The following is a 13,632-nucleotide window of genomic DNA, read 5'->3' on the forward strand; positions in this document are numbered from 1 at the left end:
CAAATTAGGCTAATATACTAAATTTACATATTGATCAGACTAGATGGGCTTTTGAACATGAATTGTTTTGTGTCAAATGTTTTATTGTTGAAATGCGTGTCATTTTGAATAGGAGTGTACCTACACTACCGTTCAAAAGTTTGGGTTCGCTTACTACCGTTCAAAAGTTTGGGGTCTAAGCGACTCCAAACGTTTGAACTGTAGTGTATCATATGGGATTTTTCATTATGTATACTAGGGCTGCAGCTATCGTTTATTTTAGTAGTCGATTAATCGATGAACTAGTTAGTTCGAATAATCTAGTAATCGGATAAGGAACATGAAAAATTCAAATACCTGAGCTGAGCATCAAACAGTATAAAAAGAGATAAATAAGGATCTATGTACAACAAAAGAGCAATTGGCTAACTTACATAGCCAAAGTCCGCTAGCTTAATTGCTATTAAAATGCTAACTTTTTTCCCCCCACAATGCTCTTAACAAATGGTTCAGAAACACATTCCCACAAAAGATGGCTAAATATACCAATAAACTAAATAAGGAATGCATTAAAAAACATTAGCTCAAACAAAAACTTAGCTTATGTTGGTCTTAAAATGGAGAAGCTGGATTCAACCATGTGAAATGAGGCAGACTAGAGGGCAGTGTATCCACCCAAATCAGTACTAAATGCAAACACTTTCGAAATAAACCATTAAAACGTTAAAGGAATACTCAAAGCAGCAAAATTTTATTCAAATCTTTTTTTCTAATCGAATACTCAAGTTCATCGATTAATCGTTGCAGCACTAATGTACACTACAGTTCAAAAGTTGGGGTTGCTTAGACCCCAAATATTTGAATGGTAATGTTACAGCTTTACACATTTTCAAAAGTGAAGGAAGTAAAAACTGTTTATTTACTGTTTTTCCCTTTGTCTGTATGTTAATGAACTGTGCAAGTCTGATAAAAATAACCATGCATTTTTTGTGTGGCTAGTCTGGACCTGGATGCCTGGATCAATGAGCCGCCATCTGAAAGTGAGTCTGAGGACGAGCAGCCTAAGGCTATTTTTACCAAGGAGGAGCCCAAACATTCCCGACCAAGACACACAGAAGTGGACGAGAAGGAGCTGGCAAGGGTACGACTATCGATTATTCGCTTTAAAATTAATGTAAAACTGTCACTTTTTTTTCCTCACAGAGAAGAGAAGCCAGGAAACAAGAACAAGCCAACAATCCTTTTTACATCAAGGCCTCACCATCCTCTCAGAAGGTTTTTTATCTTTGTTCCAGTTCACTTATTCGAATGTGTCTTTATATGAGTAGCTATAAATAGATTTATAAGTGACACAAAATTGTCTTTTCAGGTGTATCAGGACACTCCTGGTGTGGAGCACATCCCTGTCGTTCAGATTGATTTGAGCGTGCCTCTTAAAGTGCCAGGTTAGGCGTCCTGTTCTCCATTTAAATTCGAACTCCCTTTTTAAATACACAATTCCGATACAGCTTTACACTGAAATTTCTCTCTATATGATGACTTCTGTAACTTAATCGCCATTGACAACGACAGACATCCAATTTATTTAAACGGGAGGACTGACCATGAATCTTTCAGTGTCATTGACGATGCTAGACTTCCAATCCATTTTGACTGGAAGGGTTGAAGAATAATAATAATACATTTTATTTATAACGCACTTTACATTTGAAAACAAATCTCAAAGTGCACAAGGGTTGGCATTGATCATTCACTGCCAACATCTCCCAGTCAAAATGGATTGGACGTCTCGTGCCGTCGATGGTAGCCAATTAGTCATTGAATTGGATTTCAGAATAAAATTGTTTTATAATCCTCCTTTTCAACATCAGGCCTGCCTATGTCAGACCAGTACCTAAAGCTGGAGGAGGAGCGGCGGCAGAAGGAGAGAGCTGACAAGAAAAAGAAGGAGAAGAAGAAAAAGAAAGAGAAACGTAGGGGAAAGAAACATGACTCTGGTCCGGAGAGTGAGGAAGACATCACGCCAGCACACATGGTCGACATAGTCACAGAGGAGATGCCAGAGGTGACAATGTCGCAATGTAGTTGTATGGCGAATGAATTTGTACTAAAAATGGAATTTAATCCCTTCGGGGGATTTCATGATTTGTTTTAATACGATCTTTAATCAAAATCAAGTCCTATTCTTAGAAAGTAGAACATTTTAGCAGATTTTCATATGATTGTGAGTTAAAAAGAGCTACAGTCCTGTGAAAAAATTAGGACACCCTATGGAAGTCTGTGTGTTTTCTAACATATTTGGTCATATGGATATTTAATATCAATTTTAACAATCCTGAGCGATTCAAGTAATAAAACTAAACAAATAAAACTGGGGGGAAAAAAAGAAGATATTTTGTAACATGCAAGAAACCTCTCAAACATCTCATAGCTGAAAGTATTCTGCATTGAGGAGTGATGCAAACCTTCTTCAGACCGATGTCAAAAACTGGTAGATGGCTACAGAAAGCGTTATTTCAGCCAAAGTGGGTAACATTAGCTATTAGGCGGTAGGGTGTCCTAACTTTTTCCTCAGTTAGAATAAGCATTTTTGTTGATATATTTGGTTTAATGAGTAAAAACAATGTTAATTTTTGTTGTTTACCTACAATTAAATACCTTTCTTTTCTACAGATAAAGAATTACAGCATCAGACATTGATATGTGAACAGTTCTTTATAAAGAACTGAATATTTAATGGGCTGTCCTAATTTTTTCACATGACTGTATAATGGGGCTACCTAAATTTAAGTAAGACATAATTTAAATCAGTACTTCCAATGAGCAATAAATAAACTGAACTGTTATACTGTCTGTTGGCAGGTCACTCGTGGTTATTTCTTACAAGGAGTTGCACGTTTAATAAGCAAGGCTACCTCTGCAAAATATTTGTTTAATCATGTTATCTGTTTGTGGGAATTAAAGTCACTATTCACTCTTTTGGAGAAAAAAAAAAGCTGCTATAATTGGTGTCAAAATGGCAAAATTGGCATTTGTCAACGACATAAATCAGTCACATACAGACATAAAGTTAATCTTTTTTTCACTGATTGGTCTGTCTTCAGAATGCCTTACCCAGTGATGAGGATGACAAAGATCCGAATGACCCTCACAAAGCCCTGGACATCGACCTGGACAAGTGAGTCAACACTGGCCTTGTTCAGACCAAAGATAACCTAATTAATTTCTTCAATTTGATATAAATGTGTTCCCATGAATCCAGTTCGTGATTTTTGGGCTTCCTGGCCTATTACTCGTTGGCCTTTCCGCCTTCTGCCACTCATACTGTCTCTTATGGGTTTTTGCTTCCTTTCTTTAATGCAAACACACACCCCATTACTGCTCTTTATGTGCGGGCAGTTTGGTGGAAATGGCTGGGCGCAGGTGAGTAGCCCCTCAGCCATCCGACCTGGCACTTCCAATGCATCTCGCTGTCTTTTAAATTAGCTGGCTTGCTAACATAGATTCTCCCTAACTGCTTTTTAGCACCCAGCATCTGTTTTCCTTTCTCGTTTTACCTGGTTCGATAATTAGCGTGCCCTGCTAGAGCCTGGTAAAGTCAGCTGTATTCCCTGAATATATTTAGTGATTTCCTAGGAAATTTCTGCTCATCAAATCACTAGAATTGGATACTGCTGACGTTCTCAGGCTTTGCTTCTGGTTTAATTGCATCTAAAATAATCAGCTTGATTGTGCCTGTAGGAAACTGTCCTAGTTTCTAGATACCCCTTAATAGCTCATGTACTCTGCCAAACTCTCACTAACCCGACGATGAGTGGATTCTCCCAGCTTTGCCTTTGTTGAGATAACAAATGCTTTTTAGTTTCAGCTCAAGCTTTTGTTGAGCCATCATCAAAAGTCGTTGAGCTTTTAAAAATCCAATTTGGATTATGTAATTCAAACAATACCCAAAGTTAAACACCAAAGTACTTTGAGTTCTAATCTTAACAACAGTCCCACTTCACAAAAGACCTGGCGTCCGCATCACATTTTGGGTCCAGTGTGGCTTACATGACCCATAATGTTTGGTCTCATATAGACTTGGTATGATATTGGCGGGGCCGATAAATAGGGGGCCTCCATGGTTGGCGTGGCCGTCAAAGCTGACCGAGTGGAATCATAAACAAAGCTTTTTTTGGTTGAAAATTCTTGTGAATAAATGCTTAAATCCCTGAAATTTTTATAGATATGGACGTAAAACAGGCTCGATTCTTGGTTAAAAGCAAAAAAAACAAACAAAAAAAAGCGTGCAGTTGGCATTTATTTTACATAAATATGTCAAAGTACCGTGCTTGTCTGTTAGTCAATGTGGCGGCCGCCATATGTAAACAGAGCTTTTCCGGTAACAATTATTGTGAATAAATGCTTAAATACCTGAATTCTTTATAGATATGGACGTAAAACAGTCTTGAGTCTTGGTTGAAAGCAGAAAAAAAAAAACGTGCAGTTAGCATTTATTTTACGTAAATATGTCGAAGTATGATGCTAGTGTGTCAGTCAATGTGGTGGCCGCCATATGTAAACAGTGCTTTTCCAGTAAAAATTATTGTGATAAAATGCTTAAATCCCTGAATTCTTTATAGATATAGACAGTCTCTAAACGGTCTATAAACAGTCTCTATTCTTGGTGAAAAGCAAAAAAAAAAAAGTGCCGTTAGCATTTATTTTACGTAAATATGTCGAAGTACGATGCTAGCCTCTTCTTGTGAATAAAAGCTTAAATCCCTGAATTCTGTTTAGAGATGAACATAAAACAGTCTAGATTCTTTGTTAAAAGAGCAACAAAAGAAAAGTGCAGTTAGCATTTATTTTACGTAAATATGTTGAAGTATGATGCTAGTGTGTTAGTCAATGTGGTGGCCGCCATATGTAAACAGTGCTTTTCCAGTAAAAATTATTGTGAATAAATGCTTAAATCCCTGAATTCTTTATAGATATAGACGGTCTCTAAACGGTCTATAAACAGTCTCTATTCTTGGTGAAAAGCAAAAAAAAAAAAGTGCCGTTAGCATTTATTTTACGTAAATATGTCGAAGTACGATGCTAGTCTCTTCTTGTGAATAAAAGCTTAAATCCCTGAATTCTGTTTAGAGATGAACATAAAACAGTCTAGATTCTTTGTTAGCATTTATTTTCTGAAAATTTGTCGAAGAATGATGCTAGTCCGTAGCAGTTATTTTCTCCCATTTATTTTTTCACAACGTTTCAAAATGCACGCATGGTACGAAAAATATAATAATTTCCTTGAATCCTCAAACCAATCACTCCTCAGACTATCCGTCCTGTTTGTATGCGGTACAGCTTTCATACTTTTTCAACCTAAATCCGGCGTTGGATCCCTGCATGTGTTGACTAACTGCGATCGACTGAGAATAACTGAAGCGGACTGCAGAACGGCCCCCTACTTGAAGACGTTGCGCAGTGGCTGACGAATGTGACCCGTCAATACAATTATGAAGTCTATGGGTCTCATTTATAATCATTAATTATTATTGTTTTTTATTTTATTTTTTAATGAATAAATAAAATGATGAATCAATAAACTTTTAATAAAAACAAATTCACCAGAGGAGCACTCTGAGAGGGCAGACTTCCACCTAAGCAGCAAAATTCAAAGCATCACTATATTGGATGTCTAGTGCTGTCAATGGCAGACAATGATTTAAATGAGTGCCTTGTAAAGGGTTATGGTCAGTGCAGCTGTTAGGGTTTTGTCGCGGATTATGTGTAAGTAGTCATCCAACATAACAAAGATTGCAATATATTTCATTGTTATACGCAGGCCCCTTGCAGACAGCGAGAAACTTCCAGTCAGGTCTCACCGACCGACAGAAGGCCCGAAAAGCCCAGACGGAGATGTCGAAAGCACCTCGCAGGAAGCCAGGAAGAGGAGTAGTAAAGACAAGAAGGAGAAGAAGAAAGATAAAGACAGGGATAGGAAGGTGGGGTTGGACTTAACTTACTAGCACTTTTTTTATTTACCCAAGATGCACACTGAACTACTCAAATATAATGATGACATATCCTTTTTAAAGTGTTCAATTTCTGTTTGGCAGAAGAGTAAAGAAGAGAAGAAAAAGAAAAAACACAAGCATGAAGAAAAGGGAGATCTTCTTGGCAATCAGTCAGATGAGCCTGCCGTCCAATCAGAAGCACCGAGTGAGGTGGTGGCTCCTCCCACTTCTACCGCTGCTGAGGTAGGCCGTTTTGAGAAACAGTGTTGCATTTTCTACCTACCTATGTTTTTTACCTAAGGTGCTATGAAAAGGTGACCTTGTCGAAAAATGAATGACTACACTAATGTCATTTTAGTTCTGGCTATCTTTTACCCTTTCACTTACCGGTATTTCATTCAAAACAATGCATCAGGGAACGCCAACCTTTTATGTGGCAATTCTGGGTGTGACATCACAACTAAAATTGATTATCAATACGAGCCTTCTAGTGCTGCGCTAGCTAGTACAGAATGACAGACCGGTCACATGGCAACAACAGAATAGAAAGTCGATAGCATGCTAGCAGACTGCAAAAATCTGCAGCTCATTTTAGGGGTGACATGTTCTGTTTGGAGATTTTTTTTCTGTGGGTGGGGGCAAGCCAGCTGAGAAAGGAAGACAAATTAGGGTCTACTTTAATTAATAAGCATTTTTTGTCAGTTTTTAAGGGTTTGTGTAAAAAATATGGTCTGCTATCATTTTAAAGTCACTTTTGTAGCATTTCCTAGCAAGTTTAATTCATCAATTTGCACAAGCGTATCAGGGTTTCCCCCAGAAAACTTGCAAAACACGGTGGTAGAGAAGCCCACTAGCAGCCCACCATGTTTGTTTTAAAAAATATATATGGCTGAAAACACTCAGGTGACTTGAAGTTCCGCTCTGAAACCCACAATTTGGCCAAATTTCAAAATTGTCCTGTATGCATGTGTGATACATCATTGGAAAGCTTAAAATCTCATTTTCAGGGAGAACAAAAACTTTAAACAGGAGGCCATTTAAAAAAAAAAAAAAAAAAAAAATTAAACAGCAAAATCCTAACTGGAGGTGAGAGCACGCGAGTGCAGAATTAAAGACGCCATGAACGAGATATTATTGCATACTTACCTCTTTTCGATCCAAAAACTCCATGTAGCATGTATCACTGAGTGTCAAGACACAGCTGTAAATGATCACAGCCGGATTTTGGGTGGGTGGGGGGGGGTGTTTATGGATGCAACGTGGTAATATAACAAGGGTTGCGATGCAGAAATCGCAGACATCAAGGAGGGGTCAACATTTTCTTTTTCATATATTTACCCTTTTAAACATTTTTTTTCAATGTTTCTTTGTTTGGATCGATTATTTATCATCTAACATATCGGAGAAAATGCGACAGTAACAAAAAAATATAATTAAGCAACAGTTATGAGGTAGATATCTGACTTTTTTACAGACACCATTTTTTTTTCATTTTGACAAAATTTGTTTAAAAGTTTAAAATATGCGAGTTTTTTTTTTTTTAACGAAATGTTAGACATCAATTAATGATTCTAATCTAAAAATGACAGACATTTTGAATAATAAATGAAATAAATAGATTACTAACCTTTTTATGGCTGGGTTGAAACAAAGGCAGTTGCGCGACATCTGTAAACGGGGGTTTCCAGGGTAAAAAGGACAAATTAAAAATCGTTTGGGGGCTTAATTCGCCATGAATCTGCTATGGCAGATATCGACATATTGGTCTATGAAACACAACAATTGGTTTGGCTTAAAATACAGGAGTTTCTTTTAAAGAGGAGTGCAAGAGCAGAAACTGCTTTTTCAGTCTTGTCTGCGTTTTCTGCCATATATAACTTATGTGTTTGTATAAACAATTTGTTTAAAAAATACTTAAACGTAGGCTAACAAAGAGGCATATACAATGCAATTCAGTGCAATGGCAGAGAGCCGGGGCAGGTTTTCAAGTATCGGTCATCAAGTGTCACTATTGTGCTTTCAAAGATATCACCAGAAGCAGTTAAAATGCATGTAATAGCAGTTAAAATGTGTTTAAAATATGTACTTTTCTTTGTATGTAGCGATGTTTTAGCCTGGTAGAGAGTAAGAAAAGCCTGCCAGGTTTAAAAAGCACTTTGGGAAACCCTATGGTTCATATTCGTTCTTAGGTCTAAGATTTTATTATCTTGGATTGAAGGGATTATTCAATTTCTTATCAAATTTCACTCAGAAAAATGAGTCCCTTTTGAGTGTGTAGTTGTCATTTTTAAGAAAAAAAAAAAGTATCCTTTTGTTGATCAGAGGTAGTAAACTACAGAGTGTGTTTGGCCCTCCCCACCTCTCACCTCACAGCCCTCGTCTCCCTCCCTTACTCTTCTAGGTTTCGGATCTGGATTTCTGGCTCTCAAATGCTCCAGTGCCCTCAAACGCCCAGGTTGAGTCGCACTCCTCTGTCTGTCATTACTTTTCATACCTTAAAATTATTAAAATGATCTTGTTGTTACCTCTCATCCTCATTGTATGGTCCTTCCGTCGAAATCCTCTTTCACAGGTTGCACAACACATTGCCCTTTCATTCACCAGCCTTCCTGTCTATGAGCATGAGTGACTGTTTCCGTATGGTGTAGCGTTTGTTGTCCTCTGCTTCCCTTTTGGTCTGTGAAAGTGGTTCTTGATGTTTGTGGATGTTGTCGTTGTTGCTTTGTGACGGCAATAAGAGCACAAATGTCATCAATGTGAAGTTTCAAGAGTGGAATCAGCCCTAGAATCGATTCCTCTGTGTCCAGATGCCATTGGGCTGTTGTCTTTTATTGTTGGGCTGGCCTGCTACTGTAATTTTGCTTTCAGAAATGCCATCTGAGGGTGTCTGCAGTTATTTAAAACTTCTTTTTGTCACTGTAAAGTGAAAATAAGTAAATGTCTTTTAATATGAAACTTCAAAGGCCTTGTTCAGAGCAGCCAAAATTTGATTTTAAGCCCATCCAGATTGAAACTGGATGGTTCTTCTGTAGTTTGATCAGTCCCCAAAGCACAGAAATCTGATTTGTGTCAGACTGATTGAAACCACATTCAGGACGTAGTTTCATATCCCTTATGGACAAGATGCATCTCAGTCTGAGCAGCTCAGATGAGTTTTCACGGTCAAAGACACCTGACGCCTTCATTGCAACAGCAACCTGTCAGGTGTGTAGTAATAATGTCGCCCAGTCTGAACAGGCCCAGATCTGATTTGGACACTTGCTGCAGTCTGAACGCAGCAATAGAGAAGAGTGTTCAGTCCAACCACAGTTTATTAATTGAAATTTGAAACATTAGGAAAAGTATAAAATGAGGCTTCAAATAATGAAAAATGAAGCATCAAACAACTCGCCAATCAACTTATAAATGTCAGTCAGTTATGTAGATGTAGTAGGAGTGGGAACCTCTTGGTACCTCACGATTTGCGATACAAAGCTCACGATAACAATGATCTGACGATATGGCGATACAATGACACTTTTGTAGAATATTTTCTGACCAACAACTAATAAACAGAAAAACAAGCTTCTGCTGTGAATTGGAATTAGTTTATCACTAGTAGACGTCCAATCCATTTGAAATGGGAGGGTGGCAGTGAATGATGCCATCCCTCCCACTTCAAACGAATTGAACGTCTAAGGCCGTCAGTGGCAGCCAATACCAGGCAATGAGGTAATTTTGGGCCATTTAAGGGCATTTACCTGTTGATGTTCAGTTACTTCCTGTTGATATTGGGGTAGTTTATGGGTCATTTCCTGTTGATTTTGAGTTATAGAACAGAAGGTGACCTGGGAATCACCCAAATGAATAGGCAGTGACTCAAACTCAACAGGAAATTACCTATACCGTATTGGCCCGAATATAAGACGGCCCTGATTATAAGACGACCCCCTCTTTTTCAAGACTCAAGTTTGAAAAAAGACTTTTTGAACACCAAATCAATTTTTATACAGAAAATAATTACAGTACATCTGAAACAAATGCTTATAACAATATATTTGAGAGAAAAAACATGTTATTTTGTCTCATTCAAATCGTAATATCTGAACATTTAAATATGTAAACTAAAGTGCAATCACATTCGTGAATGAATGACTTCTGGTTTTTGAAATGTAAATAAACCAATCTATTGTGATAAAACAACAAAATTGCAATAACTGCATTAACTATCAAAGTGAAGTCTAACTGTAACTGTAGTCTTGAAACAAATCTGAATAAGGAAAAACATTGCAATAAAATAATGCAAAGTGGTTAAACTAGTAGCTGAGATCTGTCATGACAAAACATCGCTTCAATGATATCTGGCGCAATCTAGCGTCGTGAATGGGGAGAGTAGCTGAGGTCTGTCATGACAGAACATCGCTTCAATGATATCTGGTGCCATGTAGCGTCGTGAATGGGTATAATGTCGAGACCGCAAATATAAGACGAGTCCCTCTTTTTCAGTCTTATTTCAATGGAAAAAACAGTCTTATATTTTCGGGCCAATACGGTAAATGCCCTAAAATGAACCGCAAGTGACCTGTAAATCCCCTGACACCCCCAGTCTAAATGGATTGGGCGTCGTGCACCGTCAATGCAGCCTTAGAATCACACAAAAATTCACACGGTCCCAGGCTTCAACTGGGACCGTGTGCTTTGGTTAGATGAGACCAAGATTGAGCTTTTTGGCAACAAACACTCTAAGTGGGTCTGGCGTGCCACGAAAGATGCGCATGCTAAAAAGCACCTCCTACCCACTGTGAAGTATGGGGGTGGGTCAGTGATGCTGTGGGGCTGTTTCGCTTCCAAAGGCCCTGGGAACCTTGTTAGGGTGAATGGCATCATGAATGCTTTGAAATACCAGGACATTTTAAATCAAAATCTGTTGCCCTCTGCCCGAAAGCTGAAGATGGGTCATCACTGGGTCTTTCAGCAAGACAATGACCCTAAACATATGGCCAAATCTACACAGAAATGGTTCACCAGACACAAAATCAAGCTCCTCCCATGGCCATCTCAGTTCCCAGACCTTGTTTTGCTGGATTTTTCTTTTTTTTTTCCATAAAGGTCCCATATTATTTGAATTTAAAAAATATATTAGAAGCTAAAAAACACATCTTTTTCAGGGGTGCCAATGATTATGGAGGGCACTGTAACTAAGACACTATTATGGTGGAATATTTTGTAGCAACCCGTTGGTAACTTTTTATTTAGGTTTTTTTCCGATTGACACCTTTTAAAAACGATATCTCGATTCTTGGCAGGCGCATATCAATAACCTTTTGGGATACAAAGTATCACGATATATCACCATTTCGATATTTTGTCACACCTCTAAGATGTAGAGTAGATTAGAGTACATACTTCTTTTTATTTATCATCGTTCTTATGCATATACATAACTACAAGTTTGAACTGCAAAAATAGAGCCAGATTACATCCTTTCAGGTCGTGACCGGTTTTTCCACTGCCCAACGAGGCTCACGTTCTAAAACAACCATGCCAATGTGTGGACAAGGTCTCTCAAACATTAGACTTTAGTTTTATTCTCTTTTATTTTTTTCCTCCCTTCCTCGTTATTCCACTTTTCTGTATGATGTGCGTACACTCACAGCTCGCAAGAGGGTGCTCTAAAGTGGCCATTGACGGTGATAGATGTCCAATCCATTTTGACTTAATGGGCTGCCAATGATCATTCTGATGAGTGAATCAACAACAACTGTATGTGTGTTTCTTTTACACTCATTCTGGCTTCTCTCGAAGTGGTTTTCTCTCTTAAATCATCGCGCCTGTTCCTATTCTCTGCTCTGAATGAACTCACTAACTTTACTTCTATTGTCACAGAATTAGTAAACAATGCAATATGTTATATACCTCTTGCTAATTGGTTTTGTTTGTTTATAGGAAGCAGCAACAGTAGCATCGGAAACGGCTTCAGCGCCTGAAGCTGCATCTGGAACGGCGCCGAACTCCGATCCCGACCAGCCCAAAGAAATGGAGGAGTCTGTGAGTCACCGCCGGTGATATCATTGTTTCAAAAATAGAACGGTCTGCTGCAGTGGCGAATAATTGCCCTTTCTCTCTGTCACTCGTGTCCTCTGAATATTAAGAAGTCATCCAAACACAAGAAGAAGAAGCTGAAAAAAGAGAAAGAGGAGAAGGAGAAGAAAAAAAAGAAGCACCACCATCACCATCATCACCACAGCGATGGAGGGGGAGAGGGGTCTGTGCAGAATGGCACAGTGGAGGATGAAGAACCTCTACCGGTCAGTGAGATCCTCACTTGCCGATACAGTAAACCAGGGGTTTCAAACTCAACTTTGTCACGGGCAACAATGTAGTTAAGGTTTCTTTCGGAGGGCCGTTATGTCTGCCAACTAGGAGTGGCACGATTAATCTACTTATCTACCACTAATCGATGATCATATTAATTGTTAATTAACTGTTTTGATGGCTGATAAATCGTTTGGAAATATGACCAAAAAATTGTCCAAATCCCATCTTTTTTCCCTTGAATTTGATGGAAAATATTGTATTATATTTTTATATATAGAGTTGTCCGATAATGACTTTTTAACCAATACACCGATATTGTCAACTCCAAAAATCCGATAATGATATCAAACTGATACCGATAAATGCTGTCGTGGATTTACCATCCAGTAGTATTATGGCTAACTGTGTTGTGATGCCCCACTGGATGCTTTAATCATGATAAATGCAAAAAACCCTAACCCTAACCCAACTTCAATAAACATTCTGTGAAAAATAACAGAACTTCAACTGAAGTTATGGGAAAAAGTGCCTATATTGCACCACTATATTTATCGAATGGTGAATAAGCATAACCGCGGTGCTAAGCTGTGACCAGCACTTGTACAAACGCAAAAAACTTCTACACTCACTTTGAAGGCAACATGGATATTGGCCCAAAACCGATGTCGTTATTATTCTATATCATTTTAAAATGTTTTTAACGGCAGATATTATCGGCTACCCCTGTCATGTGAAATCCTACCAGGGGCAAAAGCCCCCGACAGTTTAGCTTCTAGGGCAGGGGTCGGCAACCCAAAATGTTGAAAGAGCCATATTGTACAAACAAACAAAATGTTTGGCTGCAAAAAAATCAAAAGCCTTAAATAAGTGTAATAATGAAGGCGACACATGCTGTATGTATCTGTATTAGCTATATTAGCCTACTATCACAATGACTAAGTCGGCTAAAAATACATAATGAGCCTTCATGATTTATTGTTTATTTTCCCTGCAGTGCATCAAACTCACCACGTAACTACTCTGTTGTATGATGTCACCTCAAGTTTTTCATTACAATATAAGATTAATGAATTATTTCATTGTTTTTATGAAATTATAGAAATGCAATAAAGACATTTTAGATTTTGTTTTTATTTAGAGGTTTCGAAATACAACATAATGGAACGTGCATAACATACCCCTTATCTGGGCATGTCTTTGATTTTCTTATCTCAGTTTTGTTTTTGAAGTCTTCAAATAGGTGTTCTGATATGTTGATGAATGTCTCGTTCATGTACTCACCATCTGTGAACGGTTTTCCACGCTTTATTATCTCCCGGGTTGTAACAAAACATGCAGCAGTTGTGGAGTTTGGCGATGCAAT

At 38.2% G+C, this 13,632-nt stretch overlaps 1 protein-coding gene across 8 annotated transcripts in view; it reads left to right on the plus strand.

Annotated features, from left to right (window-relative positions):
• The window catches only part of ap3d1 (adaptor related protein complex 3 subunit delta 1), a 48,278-nt gene that overhangs the window by 23,125 nt on the left and 11,521 nt on the right, over window positions 1-13,632 (plus strand). For 3 of the 8 annotated variants that reach the window (XM_057841296.1, XM_057841297.1, XM_057841299.1), the window contains exons 17-27: window positions 979-1,120; window positions 1,183-1,254; window positions 1,349-1,424; window positions 1,851-2,044; window positions 3,084-3,157; window positions 3,379-3,402; window positions 5,801-5,960; window positions 6,075-6,215; window positions 8,374-8,427; window positions 11,898-11,999; window positions 12,104-12,259. In XM_057841296.1, coding sequence (XP_057697279.1) covers window positions 979-1,120; window positions 1,183-1,254; window positions 1,349-1,424; window positions 1,851-2,044; window positions 3,084-3,157; window positions 3,379-3,402; window positions 5,801-5,960; window positions 6,075-6,215; window positions 8,374-8,427; window positions 11,898-11,999; window positions 12,104-12,259 — 1,195 coding nt within the window. The remainder of the gene's footprint in view (window positions 1-978; window positions 1,121-1,182; window positions 1,255-1,348; window positions 1,425-1,850; window positions 2,045-3,083; window positions 3,158-3,378; window positions 3,403-5,800; window positions 5,961-6,074; window positions 6,216-8,373; window positions 8,428-11,897; window positions 12,000-12,103; window positions 12,260-13,632) is intronic. The other 5 variants (XM_057841300.1, XM_057841301.1, XM_057841298.1 and 2 more) reach the window with 4 other exon arrangements.

This window comes from Corythoichthys intestinalis, chromosome 7 (assembly GCF_030265065.1).
Source record: "Corythoichthys intestinalis isolate RoL2023-P3 chromosome 7, ASM3026506v1, whole genome shotgun sequence".
In the NCBI taxonomy this organism is placed as follows: Eukaryota; Metazoa; Chordata; class Actinopteri; order Syngnathiformes; family Syngnathidae; genus Corythoichthys; species Corythoichthys intestinalis.